At 44.6% G+C, this 26,202-nt stretch overlaps 2 protein-coding genes across 2 annotated transcripts; one reads left to right on the forward strand and one right to left on the reverse strand.

The window, feature by feature from the left end:
- The first annotated feature begins 1,823 nt into the window (after positions 1-1,823).
- Positions 1,824-11,709, forward strand: UTS2B (urotensin 2B). Its single transcript, XM_086618623.1, has 5 exons — positions 1,824-1,947; positions 4,200-4,301; positions 7,278-7,315; positions 9,857-9,950; positions 11,684-11,709. Exons 1-5 carry the CDS (start codon positions 1,824-1,826, stop codon positions 11,707-11,709), a joined length of 384 nt encoding a protein of 127 aa, XP_086474749.1.
- Positions 11,710-16,786: 5,077 nt separating this feature from the next.
- OSTN (osteocrin) lies at positions 16,787-23,938 on the reverse strand. Its single transcript, XM_086618635.1, has 4 exons — positions 23,840-23,938; positions 20,835-21,052; positions 17,132-17,211; positions 16,787-16,809 (listed from the first exon to the last, which is right to left on the reverse strand). Exons 1-4 carry the CDS (start codon positions 23,936-23,938, stop codon positions 16,787-16,789), a joined length of 420 nt encoding a protein of 139 aa, XP_086474761.1.
- Between the last annotated feature and the right edge of the window lie 2,264 nt (positions 23,939-26,202).

The raw sequence follows: 26,202 nt of genomic DNA on the forward strand, positions 1-26,202 counted from the left end.
ATGCCAATAGCCCATCATGCCTTATAGCCAAGGGTAGGAAAAAAAACAGTCAGAGATCTGCTGATTCAGCATAAATTTAGATGAGATGGAGAAATCCACCTTCTATATCAAGGAAATGATAATTTCACGGCAGATCTCAAGACAGACTGGTAGGGACCTGGAAAGTCATTTAATATCAAGTAAAAATGGACCTGGCCTTCCCTTGAGAATATGGGTTTGAATCAGAGCTACTATTGTCCACCCTGGCCTCCTGTGCAAGGTGGTGATCATCATGTTATGGCCTATGCTTCATGGGGGTTCCTCACTACTGACTAGTTTGAAACAAGCAGCTTAGGGAGACAGAGGCAGCTGGAAAAGTGTTCCCAGTAGGACATAGGTGTCCTTCAGTTCAAACAGAACTTTGTGAAGAAGGAAAAGGGAGTACTTCATCTGGTTGATCACTGGTTCACAAGACTGAGAGAAAAGGGATGTTTGGTTTATTTGTACATATTATATCTGTGGGGAAAATTTTGGAGTATTTCCTCAATACAGAAGTATTCCTTAATGGAAGCATCACATTTCATTTTCATAGGTACTTCTTGCAAAAAATCTGAGCCTCTCTCACTTCATTTCTTAGTAAAAAGTAAATAAGGCTAGTCATTCTATAGCTATCCAAGGTGCACAGCAAGTTGTAGGGAGAGCTGGGGACCAGAAGCCAAAAGCCCAAACATGGAAATGATATTGTCTTTTAGTTAAGTGCAGGTACCATCAGATGAAGCTATGTTGGGTAAGCTGGCACACAAAGTGAGTCACTAGGAGTGTATGTACAAGTCAGAGCTTGGCCAAAGTGTGGTACAGATGATTCAGTTCTGCAGAAGAAGCAGAAGTGAAGAACAAAGCTTAGTGCTGTTACTATTACAACATTTTTCTTGGTAAAGTTGTAATAGAGAACTTGTAGCAGGTCCCTGATCAATAGTGATGGACAGACAACAAATAGAAGCCAGACCAAGATGTAGTCACGACTTGAGAAAACATGGAATACATGCAGTGTGCCTCAATACTTTGCTCTAAGCTAATAAAATATGGCTATGCAGCCAGAACCAGCATCTGACCTTCTACTTCTTATTTTTTCCCCAGAAAAAACTGAAGACAGTTGCCCATCCTTGATGTGTTCCATATCCGCTGCCAAATCTGCACTCCTCCGTTCAGACACAATCCCAAAATAGGGTGTGATGCCTTTCCCGTTGACAAAGCCATAAGTCACAGTGAGCGAGACACACTCAACATCCTCTGATCACTTAAATGAAAAGAGCTCTCGGCCTCTGTTTCCCACCACTTCAGCACTCGTTATATCTCACATTAATTAATATAGGCACCAGGAAGTGAGATGATAAATTACAAAAACCCATTAACCTGTTTCTGTCCAAACTGGTGACATACGGCAACTTGTACGTGAGACAAATCTTCCTTGCTAATGTGGGATTGGATTCCTCATGTCTGAACTCCATTAAGCAGCAGCCTCGAGAAAAAATATTTTTAATATATGTATGTATGGAATGTATATTGGCGTGCGTGGACGGTGCATGCCTGTGGGAACATCAGAATTCATTAAATCAGTCTGATATGACATATATTGAACAGGTTCCATCTGACGTCTGTTACTGGGTTGTTCTGTCCACTCCCAAAGGAGTGAATCATATTGACAGGTTGAATTATATCTCAAGAGATATTTTTCTCCCCTCCTCCAAAGGCCATTTGCAATCACGGCACATCCACTGCCTCTTAAAAGTGAGCTCATCTGGCACTGGGTTGCATTGAAGTCCTCCACTGTGCCAGAAGGAAGAATGCTTTTGGGTGGTGGGAAGGTGGAGAAGATGCGGTCTGTCCAGCTGTCCCTTGGAGTGCTAACCATCTTGACCATGACTGTGTATGTCCCGTCTACACATGGAGAGCCTTTTTTACTACAAGGTAAGCTGGAATACCAACTCGATGACACAGGTAGGTGGTTATCTTTTTGCTTTGCTTTGCTGCTTGTCATGGCCGTGCAACACTTTCTTTCCGTGAAAGAAAATAAAATGAACCTTGAGCTATACTAAACTATCAACTAACATGGGTACTACCCAGAGATTTGTTCCTATTAGCGTGAGCTAAAGCTGTCCTTCTGGTCTGCAGCTGGTCGTATGACACATTCTGCTAATCAGGAGAAATATCAGATCTGGTAAAATCTGGTAAGGGTAGCTCTTTCTCTCCCAAAAGAAAATTTCCTAGGAAAAACATTAAAATATCAGAGAGTAGCAATTCCAGCATGCACCATATGAGATTTGACAGCTCATAAATGTCAGTAGTAGGGTGGTGCTGAATCTTTTTTTTATTCACAAAACTTCTTTTTATATGTTCTTCTCCCATAATTTAAAGTAATCTTAGCTTGAACTTATTCTGCAGGGAAATGTCAATCATTAATCTTCTTTCTTAAAGAGACTTGGCAGTAGAAAAAAAAAGCTGCTAAATATAGGCTTGAAAATAACATTGCTTTTCAAATGATTTTTCCTCTTATATCACCTATTTATTTTTGTAATGACAACCAAAACATTCCGGAAGCCACTTTATCTAAATACTGCTTCTGTTTACTTTTTACTAGAGTGTTTATATGTTTTTTTTTTCTCTGTAGCAAATCCCCCAAATGACTGAAAGTAGCTATTTTAAAATCGTAACTGTCTTTCAGACTTGGGAACGAGGTTTACAGCACTCCACGCTAACTGCAAGTTTTACACAGTGTGCAGCTCTGCGAACTCCCTGGAGTTTATTTCTAGAGATCACAATCAGGACCAGCAGCTTCAGCCGCAGCGTAAGGCAGGGTTGAGTCTGGCCAAATACTTGGAGCATCACTTTGGCCAGGATCCCTCTGCTTCTGCAGATGTTTGTGACTTTAGCTACTGGAGCTGATTCTCATGTATTCTTGAGCATCCTTAAGGCTCATCTGGTACCAGGTTTAGCCCCATGTGTATCAAAAATAATTGGGCTCATCCCGTCACAGCTATGTAGGGCTGATGGCTGTAAGAGACCATCTTGTCCTTTCTCACCTCCTTCAAGGGAGTGAGCAGAAGTCCTAAAGATCATGGAAGAAGAGAAAACAAGCCTTTCTGCATAATTTCTTAGTATTTTCCATGGATTCTGCAGGCATTTTGTAGGCTCTGGATGTGGGGCAGGGGTGTTCAGACCAAAGATTTTGGGGCATGGCCATTTTCCCTGTAAAGTCTGGCTCCCACTCTGTCATTCTGAAAAATGAATGCAACATTCAAGTTTTAGATGATCCTCGAAATTTGTTCAGCAGAGCTGGGAGGGTCTGAAAGCCTTCAGGGCTCTGATTAGTCCCATCCCTTGTGTCTGTTGGTTTCTGCTGAACCCTTGACCTTCACAACCATTCATTTGAGGGCATAGCCACAACCACTAAAGCAAAACCACTGAGAAAGCTCCCTAAAGGGACCTCAGAGAGAGACCCAAACTGCTTTAGGACAGCATCTTGGGGAGGTTTTTCCTGGAAAACCAGAAAAATCCTGCATGGCCTACAACTACTGTATGAGGCTTCCTGGGGGATATAGTGGCTCACTTTAAACTCCTCCACACTTCAGCTTTGTTCAGGAGGAATCCTTTAATACCGCTGGCAATCAGATGGAGCAGCCCCAAGGCTGAGTGAGCGCAGGAACAGGCTGCAGGGCTTTTCAGCTGTGGTACCCACACCCCAGCCCTCGTGAGGAGCAAGTTCCCTCCTCTGTTTGCCCTGGGAAGATGGATGGGGTGATGGGAGGAAGCAACTGCAGTTTTGAGAAGAGAGAGTCTCGTGGGTAGCTGTCTGGCTTTGCAGAAGCATCCACCTCACTCACCTTGCAGAAGAGGTTGGGACTGTCTAAACCGAGAAGACATCTTCAGCTCTCTGCCATGCCGATGAGGCTGCAGTGAGACTGGCCAGCAGCCCGGAGTTGATGGGGAGGGCTCTCCCAGCCTGCACCCTTTCGCTGCACAGCCCTCACTGCACGGACATTTTATTCTGTTATCACACATCTTCATCCTCCTCCGAGCTCCTTGCACTCTGACAAAGTGCTGGCAGGAGACGTTTTCCTTCCACTCCTTAGCCTTCTTAATTTTTATCTAAATGTTGGGGACTGGAGGGTTCATCCTTTTTGTCATTAGAGAATCAGAAAGGTGTGTTTTATGTGCTGCAGAGAACCGAGTGCTTCCGGAGAGAGAAGACACAAATCATGAGGACACTCTGCTGACTCTCCTCCTTAATAAGAAGCTTGCATGGCGAAGACCAGAAAATATTGGTAAGAGAAGGGGATGGGAGATCTCAGCTTCTTGAATCTGTGTTTGCATGAGTGTAAGGAACCAGCTCCTCAGAAATACCAACTGCTCAAAAAGTGGAAGCACCCGGTATAGTGCCTACACATGAATAATGTCAGGTGTTCTGCATCATGGGGCTCCTGGACCTACTTTTGCAATGCGATGTAAAGCTGCCTAAAATCACACGTCCTAGTTCCTCAGACACTGAGCTGCCAAGGGAGTATCTGTGCATACATAACTAATAACAAGAAGAGATGCTGCTGAGTCCCTGTGCCCCTGCTATCCCGGAGACGTTGCGCACTACGTCTGGGGCATGGGCCAGCCTTGGAAGTCACCTCTCCACCCACACCCCATACAGCCCCATGTGCTTTTGAGATACAGCTAAGTGTCTTGCTGGCATGCCAAAACCAGCAGTATCTTGTGAGTGCATGGGTCAGTGGGGTGGCGTTGAAATTTTGCAGAAAGCATGTGGCTGAGGTCCCTTGAGGTCAGGTGTAGGTTGGGACAAGGGTAGTGGGAGCTCCTGTCAGCCTGAGCCTCTGCTACTGTTTCAAGAGGTTGAGACAACAGACTTTTCCCACAGAGCAGAGAGACCAAAGATGGGCCAAGTGGCCCGTGTGAACAGACGCCAAATTTAAAGCCACCTGCATGTGGCTAAACTCAGACTCGCCGAAGAGAAGCTTGGGCTTTCCATGACACTACGCACAGTGATCACAAGCACCATATGGATTACAGGGGTCAACTATGCCCACAGCCACCGCAGCCAAGGGAGGGTTTGGGCCATATGTGGTGGTCTCAGAGCAGGAAGCTGCTCTTCCCTGTGAAAACAGCCAATAGCACCCAGCAAAAATTTTGTTGTGAAAATCCATTTGTCAAAATCACTCAGTGCTCTTCCCCAGCCCCTTGTTAATGCAGTGAGGCAGTGGTTAAACAATCCCGGGACAAATAAATAAACACAAATAAATCAAGTCCTTATACTGACAAAGGCATTCTTCTTGCAAAGGGGATACATTCAAGAAATAACATTTTTATGATTGGTTTATGGATTATTGCACTTATTCCTCCTAGAGGAAAGGCTGCATTTTATGCCAGACAATTGAATATAATGAATCTCTGAGCAGAGCACAGACAAAGGATTTACAGCAGGCAGTTTCTCAAGGCTTCATCCATAAATTAAGTTCCTTCCCCCTGCCTGAGATAATCTGTTCCAAATTTCAGCCGCTGTTCATTTTCTATTCATAGCAGACATTGGCCAAGCTTACGATTTGTGCAAAATTGAGCCAAAATAGGCACTTGAAACTCTGAAAGAGGTAAAAATGTGAATAACAATATAACAATAACAACAATAACAATAATAATAATCTCTTAACTGGCACTTTTCACTTGTAAATATGCAGGCCTGGCTGCCTCTACCTTATGGATACGTAAAGACATGCTTAAGAGGAATCTGCCTGAGGTCATTGTTGGCAGTGCCAGGAACAGACCCCCCACCTCCTGACTCCCAGCCCAGCCCCAGCCCCAGCCGGTCTCTCAAACTGAGACCTGATGCAATGGATTTGCTTAGGAACTGCTGCTTTTCTGTTGGATGAGTATCTGTCAGAAAATATTCAGGATTTTTCAACTGAATTGTTTCCTTCTCAAAGGAGAAACTGAGAAGGCAGTCAGCTCTTTCTTGGCACTTTCCTGCTTAGTTTCAAACTTAAAAAAAAAAAAAAAAGCCCAAGTCTGGCAACATGTCTGTGTGCTGAAGTCTTATCTGAAATCAGGGGGAATTATGTCCTAAATCTCCCTGGAGATGCAGACCAACGCCTGCTGCCACGTTAGGGAAGATAAAGAAAGCAGCTCCGGGGCTGGCTTTTGGCTTTCTTGTGGGGCCGGGCAGAGACATTCTTTAGCTCTTTCCTGGCTCTTCTGCTTATTTTAGCACATTTTTTCCCAAACTGGCACTTAAAAACAGCTGATCCCTTTGCGTTCCCCTCCCAGGAGAGCTGCTGTAGTTCAGTCCCTCAGTTTTGACTGAGATCCTTTTGCCATGGTGTTTTTGCCATGGTGCTTTTCATTGTTTCAGCTATCTTATTAAAAAAAAAAAAAATCACTGTTTTTGACATCCGTTTGCGTCTGAAATAAGGTACGTCAGTCCTGAAGAGGAGTGATATTTAAATCCCACATCCTTTCCTGCAGCTTAACCTATTGCTAGTCCAGGCCTTCCCAGTTCAGCTGGAGGTTTTAGATCCCATTCACGGGCACCTAACTCTCTGCTTATCCTGGATGGGGTATCTCAGGGCAGCTCATTCATCCATGTGCACAGTTTTTTGACAGTCTAGTAAAGTACTGCTCTTCCTTGAGATCTCCAAGTCCAGTCTCTGGAGCTGGTCCCTAGATCCCTGTGCTCCCCTAACATTAGAAGTGTGAAACTCGTGCACCTCACTGCAGTGTTGCTTCTCCTGTTGCTCCATTCTGCCAGCCCTGATGTTCGCTGACTTACAAAGCAATAAGCTACACTAGGCTCAATCTGCGTCTTCTGCCTGCACCAGTAATGTAAGGATAACCAAGTCTTTAAGGAAGCAATGGGAGTTCATATGAAAGACCAGTGACAGAAAAGCCAGCGTTAGGGATTTGCTGTTATCAGGGTGAAAATTAAAAAACAGCAAAGAGTTTCACCTGAGCTGGTATCACACGGTACATGACCTTGTTGGACCAATTCCCCTAAAGCCTGGTGAACGATAAAGAAGCCTCCCTCATAACAGAGAATTAGGGTAAAAACCCATAGAATTCAGCAAAGAAAGCCTGCTTTTCTGCTACTGTTTCTGCTACCATGGGTTTGGAAATCACTATCAGGAATTAAGTTACAACTAGGTCTTTTATTGTCAACCCTTGAAGAGGTTAAATGAAGAAACTGGTTTGGATTTGAGCTTTAGGAAGCAATGCAGGTGCTGATGTTACTCTCTCCCTTCTTGCAGACTGGGAGCTTGCAAAGAAATTTGAAGAGCTTGAACAGGTGAGAGGACCAAATGCACAGACACATGTATCATACTGTTGCATGAATAGCTGAAAAACTGTGCTTACTGTCCTTATGCCCTTTTCTTCTGTCTTTGCATCCTGCTACTCTTCATTCTGCTGCTATAACATAAGCATGTATAACACAAAGGGAAAAGCAGGACCTGGGCTAAATAGGTGCACAAGCCAGGAAAGAGAAAAAGAGAGAAAGGCTGTAGACTAGTGCAATAAAGGCTGAGGCAGCTCTTGCCTCTGCCATCAGTGAAGGCCAAGTCAGGAACAAAACAGATGCCAAAGGAAATCTCCATGGAAGAAAAGGGAGTGAGGAGGGGAGGTCATCCTGATTTCCTGGGCTTTGCATCAGCTGGCTGCATCCAATAATGGGTGGAAGTTAGAGGGATAGCTCCGCACACCTAATCTAGACTGATTTTTGTTTGGGCTCTTGTCGTGGGTTAGGCTGAGTCCGGCAACCAAACCCACGCAGCTCTCCCAGTCCAGTAAAATGGAGAGGAGAGAAAAATGTAACAAAAGAGCTGAGAATCGAGACAGGAACAGAGGAGCACCCACCAACCACAGTCCCGGGCAAAAGAGGCTTTTTTTCTTAATGCAAAACTATTTATTAACAGCTACCTAGAAAGAGAAAAGCACACAAAAACGGTTACTTAAGAGAATAACGAGAAAACAAGGCCAGGTCTTAAAAACAACACCACTCCCCCCTTCTTTGCCTCTTCTTCCCGGCTCTACCTCCTCCCCCCAGCGGCGCAGGGGGCAGGGAATGGGGGAGTGCAGGTCAGTTCATTCCAAGTTGTTACTGCCGCTTCTCTTAAAGGAAAAGGAGTCCTTACAGCATTGTCCCTTGATCCAGTGGATCCCCTACTCACGGCGAAAGCGCGAATCCTACCCGCTGGGGGGCAAATCCTTACCCCATCGGATTTGCCCCAAGTGCGGGCTTTACCAGTCCTGGGCTTTTAAGGAGCCGCAGCCACTCGCTCTGGCGTGGGTCATCAACAAACTTTAAATGTGCTCCGGCGTGGGTCGTCATGTCGACCTTAAATGCGTCTCCGTACAGACTCTGAATGCATAAAATGCGTAAATGTGTCTCTACCTGTGCCCATGATTCACAATAGTCTCAGGCTTAGGCATCTCTTTCCGACGTGGGTCATCCACTGGTTGCGAGTGGGTCTCTGCTTGCTCCACCGAGGACTGTTAGAAAGGGGCTGCTGCTGGCAAGGGGGACTCAGCCGCGGCACACGTTGTTCCGTTCCATCTTCACTGACCTCTTATGTGTGTGGCCGTTTCTCTTAGATTTCAGTCCTGTCTGGGTGAACTCGGCCCGGTGGGCGCCCCGGCAGCGGGGCTCTCCCCGAGTTCCCCAAGCGGCTCCGCCGCCATCCTCGACGGAGCAGGCCCGGCCCGGCCCGACCCAGGCCGCCGGCCCGGCCGGGAGGGGGCCGTGGCCCCCTCCCGTCTCCTTGCTCCTGGGCACCGGCACACCTTTCCGGTTCCTTTGTCCGACGTAAATAGGGCAATTCGCAGAGGCGCCGATTGGCTCAAGCCCCGAGGGGGACGGGAGTCCGGTCTGATGGGCAGCTTCTGCCACCCGGACCTCCCCCCCCACTTCAAACCACAACAGCTCTTTACTAGCAAGGCAGCCCTGGCCAGGGCCAGAGCTTGCTCTGCTGTGTGCTCACACACACATATCGCAAGAGTAAGCTCCGTCCTACACCGAGTTCCCAGGAACAAGGAAAGGTGTGCAGTAACCTTGACACAGCTTCCACTATGCCCCAGACCCCGCAGGCAGTGGAAGCCCTTTTTCCTATTTCTCAGGCTAGGTCTAGCTGTTCGTGTGGATCCTGGAGGTTCTCCTGAGTTTCACCTGGCAGTTTTCACCTCAAACTGAAAAAGCACAGCACGGCATGCCAGATGAGAGGCTGCCAACTCCTACCCTAGCCCCTTGCTCTAGTACTGAGCGACATTAAGCTCTGGCTTCCTGGGAGCAACCCTGACAGAGCAGATGTCTAGATGATGGCCATAGATGTTCCCAGTCTACTAGAAAAGAGTAGCTATAGGTGAAGAAGAAATACCATGAACATTCCACATTATAATCAAGGAAAGTTAGCAAGAGCTGGAGGGAAAGGAGAGGAGCGACAGCCCAGAGCAATGCAGAAGTGATGCTCTCTGCTGCAGTGTGTAGGTGCCTGGAGACCTCCTGCCCCAGCACTGACTTGACTCTTAGCGTTGCAATATTCTTCTACACAGCTTCCTCTCCACAGGGCTTTGCACCCTGAGGTGGGGGCAAAGAGTAGAAGGTGCTTACACCACTGCTACAAAATAGGCAGCTTATTGGAGGACATGTGAGTGCTCCAAAGGCAGATCATCCTGGGACGGTCCTTCTCCAGGGAATAAACCTTGTCCTCCCCGGTGCTGCTGCCAGCCAGGCTGGCTGTATCTCCTGCCTTTGAGCCACCATGTGCTTGCCAGCATGCTGCAGAGCTCCTCATGATGGGGAGTTTGTTAACTGCTGTGTTTGTTTTTTAAACAGCTGGAGAAGTTGAAGGATCAGCTCTCAACTGAGGAAGGGTCAGAGGTGGCCTATGCCTTGGAAAGTCTCTCCGCATCCCAGCCCAAAAAGCGCGGTAGGTTTTAGGTTAGCGCTGTGCAGCCATCCTGTCCAGCTCTCGCCTCCAGGGCTTCCTTTGTGCAACACACTGACAGTAGACATGCCCCAAATATGCTGAAAAAGAAGAGGTTGGCAGCTTTTCTAGCAGTCCTGGCCCTCTCTTGCTAAAGGCTGGCTGGTTTAGCAGCTGCAGAGAAAGACTGTGTACCTAACCCTGTCTGCTGTCAGGGCAGGTACATCAGGTCTGCACACCCAGGACGTCGCTGGAGGCAGTCAGTGTTGCATCCCTCTTTTCGCAGAGGAACGTGGGATCATATGGGCAACAAGTGCCTGTCCTGGAGGGGCTGAGTTCTGCATGAACACGTCCCCACAGTGCACCCCTCGCTTTGCTCTGGGCACAAAGCTCGTGCTGAAGGCATAATGAGGCATGTGCCCTGCATGCGCTCCCCTCTGCCAAGGTCACTGCCTCCCTACAGAGGAAAAAGGAGCGCTTGTCTGTGCTGCTGAAAAGCAGCTCTAAAGTATGTGGAAATCAACCAAGAACGGCAGGAGCTAAGATCTGGTAGGTCCCTCAGTTGGTGTCCAAGCTCTGTCTGGTCTGTGTCCAGTGACTCGGGAGCATATTGCACAAATGCTCCTGCAAGGCTGCCCCTGACAAGCTCACGGACAATGCCATTGGTGCTGGCTTTCAGTGGATTCCTCCACAAAGCAGTGGCAGCTGTAAACAAGAAGTCACTGATGACAGATCTGGCCTAAAAGCAAGAGGGCTAGTTCTGCCCTTACCCCACCTGCTCTGTGCATGTGCAAGCTGATGACCTGCCAGGCAGCCAAGAGAAAATCCCTTTGTGCAAGGCTTGCTTAAGGGCTTAGATGATGCTTAGACAATCTGCAATTTATAAGCAACCCTGGAGGCTGTCGTTAATTTGGCTAATCTAATTCATGCCCCCACCAGTCTGGAAGATTCAGATGTAGATAAAAATACTTCTCCCTGCCAAGTTTAAATCAGATTTTGCCAGAAATTAAAGCAAAGAATCTTTGCCTCATCTAAAGTCCTTTCAGTTTGGGAGGAGCTCATGTCTTAGCATGAGCACTGCTGGTTCAGTAGAAGCTTTCTCCCAAGATCCTGCTTTCAAAAACCAGGTAGAAACCTCTTCTCATACCTGACAATAGGAGACCCACACAAGGTTCAAAGAACAGAACATGCTGGTGATACAGCTATTTTTTTCCAACACCAAAATTTGCATCCTTCCCTAATCTGTTCTTCTTGGAAGATCCCACAGAGATCAATGTTGTTTGGAGGACAGTCAGCAGCAGACTGATAGAGCGATTTGTAAGGACCAGATCAGGTCTCTCCAAGTCAGTGTCCTGCTCCTCCAGTCAGCCACAGGTGAAAAATTCTGCACGCATCTCTGAGGCAGCAAAACTATTGGCCAGTAGACAGGAAAGAAAAAAGCTGATTCCTGATATTGCTGAAGTAGAGCAAAAGGAAAAGCAAACCCTTATAAATGAAGCAACATGAAAACAACTTTTAGACCCCTTCTTTACACCATAAGCAGCTAGAAGAAACACTTTCTAAAAGTGTTATATGAAGTGAAAGCTGGTTATTGAGATGTGCCCAGAAACCACAATGCTGGCTTCACATCCCAGCTCTCACAAGGCATGGGGCTTTTGAAACCTGCTCCAGGGCTAGAGCAGGAAGCTGGGAAAGTCTCCTGGATGCTAACATCCTTCTCTTGTATCCCTTCCCAGCCTGCTTTTGGAAATACTGCATCTGAAGGTTCGCCAGGACTAGAGGACGAAGATGAGCCCTTCCCCAAACTGCCTTGCCGGGTATCAATGTGTTAAGAGTTTGTTCTGTTTTGTCTTCGTGCTGCTAACTTGGATGCCATCCTCCATGACCACACCATGGCCACATCTAACAGGGACTATGTCAGGAGCCGGTAGCCCACTATCACTCTCCACTGTTCCTTCTTTCCAGGTTTAATGTACCATGATCTTCTACTTGGAAGATGCTTCCCAACTTTCCTTATCCTGTGGGTGCCATTCAGTCTGCTGCCACCGCTTACTCTTCCCCTTCTCACCATGTGCCCTGAGGCACCAAACACTAACTCAGCTCCCTTGAGCTTAGGCGTCTGCCCTCAGCTGCAGACGTTGCTCATGGTGGTGTCTGGGTTTCCTGTTGTCTCCTACGAGCAGGTCTGTGATGACCTAACACCCACTGTTGGGACAGGAAGGCAGGCTGGGTGTAACGTGAAGGGCTCGTGGCTGCCTGCCTCAGCTTGCTGAGCCAGAGCTGTTCCTCATCGTGTCTCATCAGCGTACACAGCAGGTTTGGGGGAGGACAGGCACGGAAGTCTGGATCCTTTGGATATCACTCCAATAAAGGTTTTCTGTTGCACAGAAGCACGTGCTGTTTTCTTTCTCACCCCTTGCAGAGGCTCAAGGGGCAGCACATTTCCCTGGATCTAGGCTCTTGTTACCTTAATGGCTCAAGTGAAGTTTACAATGGAAACAAGGCTCCCATTAAACACCTAGCTATAGCAACACAGACCTGGTGTAATGTGCTTGAGGAAGAAGCTCTTCCTTTTGATCAGAACTGGGAGTGAGAGTTGGGTCTTCCTTACGGAAATGTGTGGGCTGCTGTCCTCATAGGACTGGACCAGACCCACTAATTTGTACCTGCTCACCCTAAAGAGATGTTCTGAGATGAGATTTTTGGCTCATCTGGCTGGTCAGTTCAAATGCTAGCTAGCTTTTTCTACTGCAGAATTATGTCCCTCCCTGTTCAAAATGAAGAAATCACAATCCATCACTGGTTCTTACATATATACATCTTAAGTCACATTATCTTCATTTATTTGCAAAGACAACAACCATATTCTCAAAAGCCTAAATTAAGAGTAAATTTTAAGGCCACTGATGTTAACTTTGAGGTTTCCAACAGCATAAATGAGAGCAGAATCTGGTAGTCACTGTGAATGCGTGGACTGATTTTGACTAGAATTGAACTGTCTCTCTAGCCCTGTCGAGCCATGCTATTTAACTGTAGCTTGCATGCTACGCACTCTTCAAAACTTTCCCTCTCCCAAAGCTGTAATTACCATGCTACATTCATTGCCTTGGGCTCTGGCAAGTTGTGCAGCTTACCACAGCAGTACCTTGTGGGTACTTCATTAACAGGAGATCTCTTCATCCTATTACAGGCTAAAGCTGGCATCTATAGAATAAACCCAGCTTGATCATATCAGTGAGGTTTAATAACACACAAAATACAGTTTGCTGTTAACATTAATTCTTTGCTATTTCCTTGGTAGTGATTCAGAACACATTCCCCATTTTCTATTGCATTTGTGCAAATGAAATGTATGTGGGAGCATACTTTCACATACCCTCAAAACCACACCAAATTCAGAAAAAATTATAGGCTATTGCCAAGAGAAGGATCTCTCTTTTCTTTAAGGATTTGGTGCACCAGCTGAAAGGGAGGTGTATTACAAGAGCTGCACGAGGTCCCCAAGCTGGTGTTCAGCTCCGATGCTTTCAGCTTGCAGAAAATCCCAGTGCAACGAAAGGCCAGAGCAGCAGGCTCCATCTGTTACCCGCTAGCTGTAGCTGTGCCTTCTGACCTGGTGTGACAGCTCACCAGCAAGTCAGGAAAAGGAATACAGCATCTGTGGCTATTTAACAGCTTGCTCTGATCCTAGACACAGGAATTCCCTGGAGTGCCAGGCACCGTGCTGCTTAGCAGCAATTTTTAGCCCACATGGTGTTCTACATCCTATCAGTGCAGTTATTTAAGCGCTTATGGTACCCAAACTACCCTGCTATTTCCTCACAGGCACTGTATGCTGTTGTGTTAGCAGCTTCTGCTAGAGTGATGAATAAGTGTTGAATGCAATTCACTTAATTTGGAGCAAAGGCAGTGAAGCTCTCCCTAGGCTCACCCTTAATGTGTCACTGTGGGGGTCCTGTCCGTTCTCCTAAACACACAGAACAGAAACCCTTCCTCAGGTGCCACCTCCACACTCTGGCTGCTCACACCTTACCCATGCTTGGGCAGTCACTCTTGCTAAAGTTAATGACCCGCAGGCAATAATTGAAGGAATTTCCCTTAAACATTCTAGTAGACTGCGTTGATTTATTACCAGAAAATCCTCACAGGCATCTGAATGCATTTGCAAACAGACAGAGCAGGGCAAATCTAGCGTGCAATGGATACTGTAGTATATCTTCATTTCACATTTGTTGACCTCCCTGCTATGCATGAGGGCTGAGGCTATCCAATATTGTCTATGAAAACAAATTGGGACGTTCAGCCTTTCAGGCATCATCATATTTTAAACAGCACCTGCCAATTTATGGATTTTAAAGCGTGCTTTTTGAGTCACAGGAGATCTCAGTGTGCTCTGAGGTGGAAGGGGGCAGAGGAACAAAAAAGCTGTTGCTTTCTTGAAAGTAATCCACGCAGTGAGGTGGAAGCCAAGAGCAGGACTGAAGCTTCCAGCTCCCAGTTCCAAGCAACACCACCAAAGACATCTCTGTCCTGCTTTGCTTTCACATCACCCTTTAGCTGGAGGACACTTCTGCACACAACTACAGGCTTTAAAACCCTCTGTATTTGGAAGCCCAGGCTAATATCTGCGGACTGTTAAACACTTTTACAATCCAGCAGTGTCTTTACAAAGCCACTGTGTTAGCATTGGGTTCTTTTGATAAGAGTCTCCCCAATTATGTCACGCAATAACTCTGTCCGTGCTACTTTTGACAGACAGCTGTCAGGAGTACCTCACTTCCATAACCTGCCCATGCCCCATACATATGGCTGCCTTGCAAGCAGATTATCTGCAGACTGGATGAGCTCAGTGCAATAAGGTTGCTGTTTACTAAACCACAGGGCAGAGTCGGGATAGGTGGTGGCAGTAAACTGCAGAGGGCAGGGTCTGGGCTTATCTGGGTCTGCATTTGTAGATTTGCTTCTAGCATGGACAGAAAATCTTGTCTTGGGTCAGCCAGTCTACACAGACTCACTCAATCCAGCTCTCAGAGCTTAAAGGCAGAAAATGAGCAGTAAGACCAGTAGAAAAGCAGGGAACAAAAAACCAAGATGACCACATATGGATTTACAGCCCTTCTTTCTTTCTATGACTTTCAAGAGCTTGGTCTGGAAAGCATCTGTGGAGGTTCAACTCACGCATGAGCACTGACAACTCACCCACTGAAGTAGAAACAATCATCTAACTCAGCTAGAGCGTGCTCTGCTTGTTGGGAAAGATGGGGGCACCTTTTGATGTGATTCACTGGTTTGTGCAGCTGCTCTCAGCAGCATTACCCTATATTGAAGATGTCAAGAAAAGTGAAGTTTCTTGCAAGCTTTCTATGGCTGGGCCCATCCTGGTCTTGGGACAGGGCTATATAAGGAAAAATGGGAAAGGTCCTTGCTATGGCTGAGCGCTGCCCCCCTCTCAGACATGAACTGGATGCTACTTGCCCTTCTGAGTGGAAGCCTCATCTCTCACCATGGCCTGAACCAGGGCAATTGCCCCAAAATCCCAGTCCTCAGAACAGCTTAAATTTCAAAGACCCATTGACTTCCCAAATCCTTTCCTGTAGCTGACTGAAAAGCTGACTGCATTTTTCCGCATTTTGCTAACCGATGACCAGGTGCTTTGTGCCTCACATAAGATCGGGAAATTAACACTTAATTTCTATCTGCAACCTTATTACAACTTTCTGCCTAACACAGGGTATTTGACAAGAAGCATTTTTTTCCTAGTGCTGCATAATCCCTTTCTCTGAATCTTCTTTTGCAATGCTAAGGATTATTTATACCCAAGAATAGAAATCCAAGGAATTTAGCTGACATGTACCACAGTCCAAGAAGGAGCATGTGAGGTTTAGAAAATATCAGCTAGGAATCTGAGCACTGAGATGTCAGCAAACAGCTCTTTTCAACTCTATTTTATAAGCTGGAAAGAAGTGAAAATCATGAAACAGTTTAAGATAACCTGTTTTACTCTGAAATGAAGTGGAGAGGACATGTTTACGTTTTATGAGAGTGAGAAATGCTTGAACTTTTGGAGTTGGATGCCTGATTATGCCCCATGCACTCATCAAGAGGCTAAAATAAGGCATATGATGCAGATGGCCTAGGAAGTAGATGACTTCATACTTGGATGCTATCCTATGTTATGCATAGGGAGGAGTGATATGTATTCATCAGCTTAGAGGAGGAAACTCAAAGTCTAACCACATTCCAGGATCTGCCATATGAGGAAAACATGTCTAAATACGGTGCACAGATAAGATAAAGACTACTAAAAACATCAGGACAAATACTAAGGTATCATCATAGTTCTTATTCAGGCTAACTCCTAGTGAAGTCAGTAGACATCTTCTCCCAAACAGCAGTTCAAATAAATTCTAGGTTTGTCCCGTAACTGTTAAATCCTCCCTTTATCTACCAGACAAACATCCTCTTGAAAGAAAAGTGCAAAGCAAACTGTCTGCTTTTCATGGACTGCTTTTGGCATGTCTGGAAATTTTATTTTCAGTCCAACAAATCTAACGGTCCTTGCTAGGATAATGAACTTCTGCAAGTTTAAGAAATAAATGCCATGCAATTAAACCATATACATATTTTCTGTCCCCCCCTATCAGTGGCACTGTGCACAACTGTGAGACCATTTTGATCTGATGAATCGCATTTGTTATTATTTGTAAATGCAACATTTGTAAAATGCAATGTGAAACAGATTTTGCAGGAGGTCAGTTCCTTGAGTTTTGTATCATTAGTCAATGACAATACGTGCTACGATGGATCTTCTGTATTTCTGTAATGTTTCCAATACAGCATCAATCATTCAGAACAGTAGCACCTGTAGGCAAAAAAGCAGCAAACATTACATTTTCTCATGTCAGAAATGCAAGGTTTGGACAAGCACAGTGTAAGGTGATCTACAGGAGATGGAAAACAGTAGGAATACTTGCTTTCTTGCAGAGGGGTACTAAGTTCTAATTTAGGGCATTCAAGCTAAATTGACAGTCGCAATCCATGTTATAAGAAGCCATCATTCCCCAAGCAACCCTTTCCAAGACTACTGGCATGACTCGAGTGCCTCCATGTAACTGAGAACAGGAAGGGTTTTCCGAGCCTGCCCGCCTCCGGAGTACTTTGGCTTACTTGCAGGAACTGCTAACCCTTGGTGTTGCTGAGACGGCTCACTCCAATCCGGTCGAGAGGAACTCCAAACCGTCTCTTAGGCAGCTCAACCACTTTCCTGCACAGAGAAAAAAAAGCAAAGAAGGAGGGAAAAAAAATCGGGGAAAGACATCATAAGAATAATCTACATGCTACTACATCTGTGATTCCTCTATTCATCCCACTAACAACTTTATTGCTCAGACAGAACAGCTGTGCAGGAGCAGCCGAAGATGTGAGCATTTGAAAATAAGATGCTTCACTTATCTCACAAAAGAGTAGGCAAGAGCTGCACCTGTTTTACAGACTGGCTGAAACTGATCCACTATCCCTCTTTTCATTTGGCAGCAAACATATAATTTGCAGGTTATCTGCTGCTATTCATTAAAAAAAAAAAAGAGAGATACATTGCATGTATAAAGAGGAATTGTTTCATGCATAGTATCGTATACTTCAAGTGACCTATTATCCTGGATCTTTGAAATCTCCAGGGCCAAATGGAGCTAAGTTAAGTAAAGAGGTACAAAGTATTGCACAGTAATAGAGAGGACAAGTCAAAGGAGCCCTAGTAGGATTTTCCTATGTGGTCTTGAGCAATGCACTCTTCTCAAAATTGTATAGTTGCAAGCCTTTGATAAGACTGAAAATGAGACCCTTTTGGTTTTTTCCTCCATATGGTACGTTTCCTGATAATTTGATGAATGAGAGCATGAGGAAAGCGTGAAAGAAGTTCTATGCAGGAATATATTATTACAATTTTTTTTTTATATATATATATATATAAAGAAGTTTTCCTATCTTAATTCAGCATTTTTGAGCATTTTTTTCCACCAGCAAAAGTTTTGTTTTAGTTATTTGTGAAAATAGTTAGATTTTCTGCAGCTGAGAATAACCTCAACTTTTGCTGTCAGAAATGCTTGCCAGCAAAATGCAGGTGAAAGAGAAACCCTGGAAAATGAACTCTTTTCTCTATCAGTCCTTGTCAAGTAAAACAAACAAGAAATTTTGTTCTTTAAGTTTGCTAACTCAAAGTAATTACCAGGAGAGCACGCTATGGTGCACTCGAGTCCAACTGAAGTTGCTAGGGCTCCCACGCTCACTCAGCCTGTGGCTTTGGCGGCTCTGCACACCCTGCCCAGGACTATCTGTTTAGTCCATGGCCTCCTTCCTCACATCACTTGGGCACAGGCTGAAGCCCAGAGGCATCATTCCGGTATCAGCAGCTCATTTCATGTTGCCTCTTCTGGCTGCTTTTCAGATGAGGTCAACAAACAGGAGGTAACAGCGTATCATGCGTGTAGGGATCACCACGTGGGTCATGCTGGAGGGGCTACAGAACATCACAAGCGAAGGGCAGCTGTTTGTGTAGTCCTTACTGTCCCTTCCTCAACCACCTACGTATCCAGCGCTGTTGCACGAAGCCATAGGGAAAGCAAGGAAAGGGCTGATCCTCAGTCTGTTGTCCTACGGGCAGCACCCTTTTCCCTTCGGTGTAGGCACCGCTGGTGGGGGGCAGATGAGAGATTTGGGCTGCAGGAGTCATACTGAGTCGGACTTGGTAAAAAGGGGAATTAGTTATCCAGATTGGATTAGGGGGGACGGGGGTAGTGGTGTTCTGCATCAGCAGTTGTAACACCGTCATCCTCTGTAGTTGAACAGCGAAGGAAGTTGTAACCTCATCCCCAGGGAAAGGCGGCGCGGGCGGTGCAGCGGCGCTTCCCCTCTTGCGGCCGTCCCGAGCACAACAGGACAGTCCCAGCTCCCTCCCGAGCCTTTTCCATCGTCCACACCAGACTGCGTCTATTTCAGCGCTTAGCTCGGGACACAGCGACGTTTTCTGTTTAAAGCAGCCTTTTCTGAGATTGCCGGGATCTCTTTCTCTCCGTCTGTCTATGGACCTTTCTGCCTCTTCTGAAAACTCCTGTCTTCTTGCATGCTTTTCCCATGCTTTTGACGCTTTATAAACTGATGTTGATGAGCAAGATTAGGATCTGGGCTCTCCCGTAACTGGTTGGTGCCACAACAATCTATTAAGTGGACTTACATTTCATCTGCTCTTTGCCAAAAGTTTCTATTGTGTTGCCAGGCACTATACACACTGTATTAATTTGGGGAGCTGAATCTATTTAACAGCTTTCACACTGCAAAAGTCATCATCTCGTCTCTAAAGGTAACTGTCTCAGCTGGTACAGGAACGGGCTGTTATCTACTGTGTGCACGACAGTGACAGCGTGCTCAGTCCTCTCTTTTACTCCTTGAAGTGCAGCAGCCTCTGCCTGTTTCCATCTAAAGGTACAGCCTTATTACTGTTTCATAGCACTCATCTGAGCTGCGGTCCATGCTGATGGTAGTATCTGATTATCAATGCAGTGATCAAGATAGCTGAGGCGATTCTAATAAATTAGTCAATCCCAAACTCAAAAGCTAATCAGCTCCCTCAAAGTGATAATCTCAACACAAAACTGCAAACTGTGCTGATGATGCTGGGAAAGGAGGAATTTTGTGCAGTGTGTTTCTCGTTTGCATAAGCTCATTATTCAGAGACAAGCTGTTAAAAACTTGGACAATTTTCACCACAATTTCCCTTTTTCAATTTTTTTTTCTTGTACTGCACATAGAATGAAATGAGATTTCCACCCAAAAAGCATGAGACAAATTGGGAATACCATGTACTTTTTCAAAACAGGCACCGCAGCTTCAAAAAGGCAAAACATGCTAAAAAGCAAACAAAGAATGAGCTGATTTTGATCTCTTGAAAAGATATACAGAACAGAAAAGTTCTACTGAAGGTTTGAAGAATTTTGTGTTTTATCACTTTTGGCTGCAGTCAAAAAGTCCTAGTAGCAGACTGGGTGGATAAATGGAAAAACAACAAAATATTGCAAAACTCTGTTTGAAAAAAATACTTGTAATGTTGACTGGCTCTTGTGAATATTTTCCACTTCCAGATTAAGCTGTTATTAAATACTTTGTGGCATTGGGGATTCCATCCAAAAGAAGATAGTTACCAGAAGAAGGGAACAAGACAGTTAAGCTCTTTCAGGTATAGTGAACAGCCCCTTGAGCTTTGCCCAAACTCCCTGGCTCTCCCTCACCATAGCAAGCACCATTGCTTAGCCCTGGTACAAACATGTTTATTATCAAACGTGTACTGCATGATATTGTTGTACTACTGTATTGATTAAACTCCAGCTTATCAGAAGTTGATCAAGGTCTCGAAGCCCATTCTATTAACTGTCTGCCCATTTTCACAACGTGTACTTCATCTTGCTATTCAAGACGTGCACACCATTACTTCTCTCCACCCCAGCCTTGGGAACACCTAGCCCTGCCCCTCTGCTTTTGAACCTCAGGCATATTTGCTTGAAACAGTCTCATGATCAAAAAGGCAGTTTTAAACTCAATGTTTGTTCACACCAGTAGAAGGAAATGAACTAAAATAATACATATGCTTGAATGTTCTTAGTTAGCTGTATGGCACTGTGGGGATAAATGAACTAGTGCCTGTAATATTCATCACAGCTGAAGGATTACACACCATGCAACCAGAATGGATCCTGTAGAGATTCTGGTCCCCTGATCAGAGGCACCTCACAACAACAGTAAATCTGCTGATGGCTAAAGCTAGCCCATCTGTATCCAGGCCACCTACCCACAGCCTTCTTCCAACTTTAGTGCTAGTAGAAGCATCTAAGAATTTACCTCTGTTTGCCTCTAGCATCCACAGAGGTTGAAGAAATCCTGTCGATCGGGGAGCCAAATCCTGGGAAACTTCTTTTCTTCTTGGTCTCAGTCACCTCATTCTCCAGAGACACTAGCTCATCAAGAACAAACAGTTTGGCTGCCAGGTTGGTGGCTGACTTCTCTTCACTGGTGATGGGATGTGCTCCCATGTCCAAAGCAGCAGAAGGCTCCAAAGGCTGCAAAAGAAAGTGCGAATGTTTGCTTGCTACTCAAGTTCTAGAAGAATCATTTGAACCAGTGTCACAGCAGCAGTCCTATAAATACATAATCAGTAGGATACTAAACCTGGGCCAATGATTTAAAACAAAGTTCCTTCTGTAAAACATGGCCATTTTCCACCACAGGAGTTTGTCATAGAAGGTTGAGATATTTTTTTGATATAATCGAACTCGCCTTTATTATTTTTGCAAGAATTATCAAATTCATTACTTCACAAATTCTGTTTTTGTAGGCCAGCCCACTATTCCTATATCAGCAGTATGACTAGTATCACAGCTTCAGCTGAGTAATTTAATCCTTTTTAAAAATGCAATCGCCGTTACCAGATTGCAATATCCATCCAGATATTTTTCAGAAAAATGATTTTCATTTTTTAAATGAAAGCTAATAAATAGTTATGAAAACTTACACAGAACTTTCCATACAAAGCTGACAAATTAATTAATTGTTATGAAAAAATATCCCAAGATAAACTTGCTCAGCACTGACATTTAAAGAATTTATGCAGTAACACTATGTGGGGAGGAGGAAAGGAAAGAACAGTATGTTGACTTGACACAGAATTTTGAACCTTAGTTATGACATTAGACTTAACACCTCTTCAAAACTAAACTGCTTTGCTATCCAGAATAGCTGAGAATATTGGGGTCTATCAAGAGAGAAATGAAAGAAATCAAAGTGAAATATTTGCTTTGCAACTAACAGAAAAATATAGGGCAGCAGCTAGCCTACGAAAGCATTTGTCAAGCTCAAATCATTCTCTCTTCAGATGAAATATTTGCTTTCTTGCTCCACTTGATCTTCACAGAATTAGATTCAAATTTCTAACCAAAACTTCTATCATATGCCTCAAAGCAGGTTTTCCTCTATCTTTAGAAGCACACCATTATCTCTCATATTTGTACATAGTGGGTTCAGCATAAATGTAAAGGAAGCCATTGAATAGATGATGCAATATGCTTATATGTACTGCGGTCCAACACCATAGTTGTGGTGATGACATTTCCCACTACTGATGGGTGGCATAACTGATGATGGACTGTAAAAAAATGTGATCTTTACGTAATGAAGAGCATATGACTACAATGATCACAGAAATGATGTAGCACTGTTAATATATTTGTAAAGGATCTCATATTGTCCTCTGACTTTACTTTTTACGAGCCTTGAATGGACTGAATAATCCTTGCTGTTCATTTCAGGGTTGTAAAACTTTCACAGAGGTTTGCAACAAAATTATGCTTTTAAAAAGGACTGAACTCTCCCCTCTGGATAGTGGGGATAAATATCTACAATCATGCTTGAAACTTGAAGGTAAAAAATAGCCTCTGCTCTTGAGTACTTTATGCAGTCCCACTTACTTTGTCTGAAAAAGAATATAATAGAATTGTAAAGAGGTAAAAATGATAATCAGAAGTAGACAACAATTTTTGTACAGTGAACCACTGAACAAAGCACAACTTCACAGATAAAGCAAAGAGATGAGTGTGGAGTACGGTGGAGGGTTTATAAAATTGCAAACAGGAAAGAAGTAAATAAAGATTAGTAATTTTTTCCTCAAGAAAAAGCTTCTCATTCCACACAGTGAAGTCACTCGATGGTGGATTTAAAATAAATATAAGGAGCTACTTTTTAAACACAGCGCACAGATGAAGTGGAACGCATTGCCAAAAGATGTCATGGATACCAAGACAAATTCGGGCCCATCAATAGCTAAAACATGCCCCAGTCCAGCGCAGGTCTCTGGATCAGGGAGTCTCTGAAGATGTTCTGTACTTATATTCTTTTCACAGAAGTCTGTCATCGGTAGAGACAAGATACCAGGTCTTTGTAGCATCAGAACAGCAGCTGCTGCAACGCTGATCTAGGGAACGGTTCCTCCAAGCCCTATTTTCTATAACAAATACTATTTTTTATAATCAAGCCATGCTCACTTGAAGACAGAGAGCAAGGTAGAAGGATCCCTCAGTATTTTTCAGTACTCATCTTCTAAGCCAATCTCAAAAACCTATGTAAAGACCCTACAGCCAAACAGTGCTACTTTGATTAAACTTTTAGGTCCTTGATGCTCTTATGGCATGAAACCATTACATAAATATCTTTCCTGCCAGATCTGTTTTACGTCAAGATGACATGAAAAAGAACAGAATGCAGGTGCAACCTCTGCTTATCGTACTGGATGAAACGTCAGGCAGTTCTCCCATTTTGTCCACTGCTTTCCTTCACAAACTTAGGCAAGTTACTTTGCTCCTTCCCTCTCCTGGTCTTTTCTGTTTCCTTTAATTTGTAACTTTCGTGCAGGTCGTCTTCTCTCAGGGAACTCCTGATGGCTTCTAAAAGTTGCAGACTTCTCATGCTATTATTCATCTTTAAGAACGAAACTTTCCCTTCAGTGTTAGAGGAGCTCACTTCCCCCTCCACACACCTGCCCCCCATCACCTCCTTCCCCTCTTCAGGAAGTTCTTTATCCAAAGTCACTGGACAATGCTTTAAACACACAGAAAGTGCCATGGTGCTTCGGCAGAGGTTGCATGAGACTGAGTGTCCATCCTCCCAGAGCCGTGCAATTTGCGTCACTCGTTTCACTGGAGAAGTTGTCCTGTTCCTGCTTTGTCCTCAGAATCAATACCAGCCGTTCACCTTCCAACACAGTTTGGAGACCATGGTGTCTTCCACACTCTGTGGCCAAGAAGAACCAGCGGAAGACCAGAGTTACATGACAACCACCAGAAACATTCACCTACCTCTGGCGCCGGCTCCGCGAGGAGCACTGAGCTGGAGTGCCACTGTAGCAGGGCAATCACAAGGGCCAAATGCACCACAATGAGCTGGAACTGCAGCATCTGCAAGGAGAACAATCTAGTAACAGCTTCACAGACGCATTCTCACACTCCCAGAGGAACCTTGCTGCAAAGGTCTTTAAGAAGTGAAAGCAGAGGTAGGTTCTTTTCCCATGGCTGTTAATACCTTTTATCTTACAGAATCACTGCATAAAAACCAGATAGTGCCTCCTGAGTGCCCATCACCTCTGAGTGCGGAATCAGCTGCCTCCTCTTCACTCCTTTACAGCCATAAAAATCTTTTAATTCCTTTCTGCATAATGTCCTCATCCTTGCAGCGGCAGCAGTAACGAATGTGAACTTATGTTAAAACCAGATGAACTAGACCCTTGCTTGTAAGCAGAGAGACTTCAGCTCATAGCCACCCAGGGTGTCCCTGACCTCCCCACAAGCTGATTAGGTGCTTAAAGCTGTCACAGAAACCACATACCTCTCCAGCAGCGTTTTGAAAGCAAGGCTGCATTTTTCATCAATCCTCAACCTGAGTTAACAGTAGCCACAACTTCCAGGATCTTCTTGGGATCCCAGAATAAAGTTATCCAGCTCCCACACCCGGGAAAAGCTTAAATGGGAATGCATTGCTCAGGCTGGTGGTGTTCTGACCACGTGCCACAGCTGCAGAACTGCAGATGCCTACAGAGCCGTTAAATAATGCAGTGAGGGCCAAGTTTTGGGGGGCTCAGGATCTGGAAGCTGCTTGTTGCAGGGGTTATCTTTGGCCACGCGTTTAGGCTACATCGTTTAGCCCTTGTTTGGATCTAGCTCTTAAAACCTGATGTGCCTCCAGCTCACCCAGGTGGGAATATTTTAACTGATGTTAAGAACTAGGCTGGGGCCTCCAGTGCCAAAGGTATCTGCCAATTTGCTGATTACTCTGTCTCCAGGTCCTGCCCCAGAGTATAATTCAAGCCTCATTCTGCCATTCTTTACTGACTCTCTGTTTGGCAAAAGCAGAAATAAAAAGGATGTATAAATAAATTTCTATGATGTATGATAGTTGTTTTATCCTCTGCATAGATAATTTCCAGTTAGATCAGGCAGAAAACACATGGTAAAAAACATTTGGCTTTGTACTTTTTCCCACATTACAAAAGAGAAAAGCCACAAGTGTTTGGAGTCTAGCTTTAAAAAAGTAAAAATATAATATTTGTAGTGTTGTTTCTTGAAACCATTTCTTGCTTAGCTTTTTCAATACATTTTATGTGTGCTTCTGTTATTTGGTTACCCCATCTCATATATATATATATATATTATTTTTTTTGTATTGTCCGTGAGGCATCAGCAGTGAGAAAGAAACCTGCTGGCTATTCTGTAGGAGTGAAGCAGATGTAGTTCACTGGAATCAAAGGACAAAGACAAAGTGGTAAGCCATGTGGTATCACTACCTCTCAGTCTGATGGCAACAGCCGTTAAAGTCAGACAAGGGTCTGTCTGGGTGTTTTTAAAGCTGTAACCCTCTACAATGTATATTTTTGTATGTGGGTGTGCATTGAAATTTGAAGTAGTAGTCTACTACCTTCACAGGTAACCACATCCTGATTATTTGGATACAGAGACATAAAAATAAATAGCAAGGTTAAAAAACACGTGTTTATTATGGTTTAAGGTCTGTGCCGGTATTCATTCAACCCAAAGAGCTAAAAATAGCAACTGGTACACTAATCAAAATAAACATTAAGGCACCTGCAACACAAAAGACATTTGATTAACTGGTCAGAACTTGACGCCAGTGAAATTAGAAGCGGAGGAAATCGTAAGGACTGAAAACTTGGCTCTAGTTCCCATGGAAATGAGTAGCTAAGAAGCAATGTCACTGGTTTAAAAGGGAGCAAAACTTAAGTCCGGCAAGGTCCTGTTGTGCCGATTTTCACACAGTGTTGTGACCATGATGGGAGAAAGAAGCAGGTTTGGTCTAGTGGAGCAGGTTAGCTCTAGAAAAGCATTTGCAAAACTAAGGGTGCAATAAGGACTGTGTAAACATGGTTAAAATCACACTGTCTTCTGCCAGTCCGGGATTTAGCTTTTCACCTTCAGCCATGTCGTAGGATCTTAGTTGTTAAACGTAGTTGTTGCTTTTTCTCCTTGAGCTCATCTGTTGCAACTGGGTAAACAGAGCCCTCCTGCCAAAAGGGGCCTTCCCAGCCATGCACTGGTTATTCCTTCACTCCATCCACATTTTACCTCGACCCATTCCAAGAGAGACCTACAGAGAGGCTTGACAGTAATTGTTACTGAAGGAGAACAACCAAAGCTCTGACAACCATGCG

This window comes from Tauraco erythrolophus, chromosome 11, assembly GCF_009769465.1.
Source record: "Tauraco erythrolophus isolate bTauEry1 chromosome 11, bTauEry1.pri, whole genome shotgun sequence".
NCBI lineage: Eukaryota > Metazoa > Chordata > Aves > Musophagiformes > Musophagidae > Tauraco > Tauraco erythrolophus.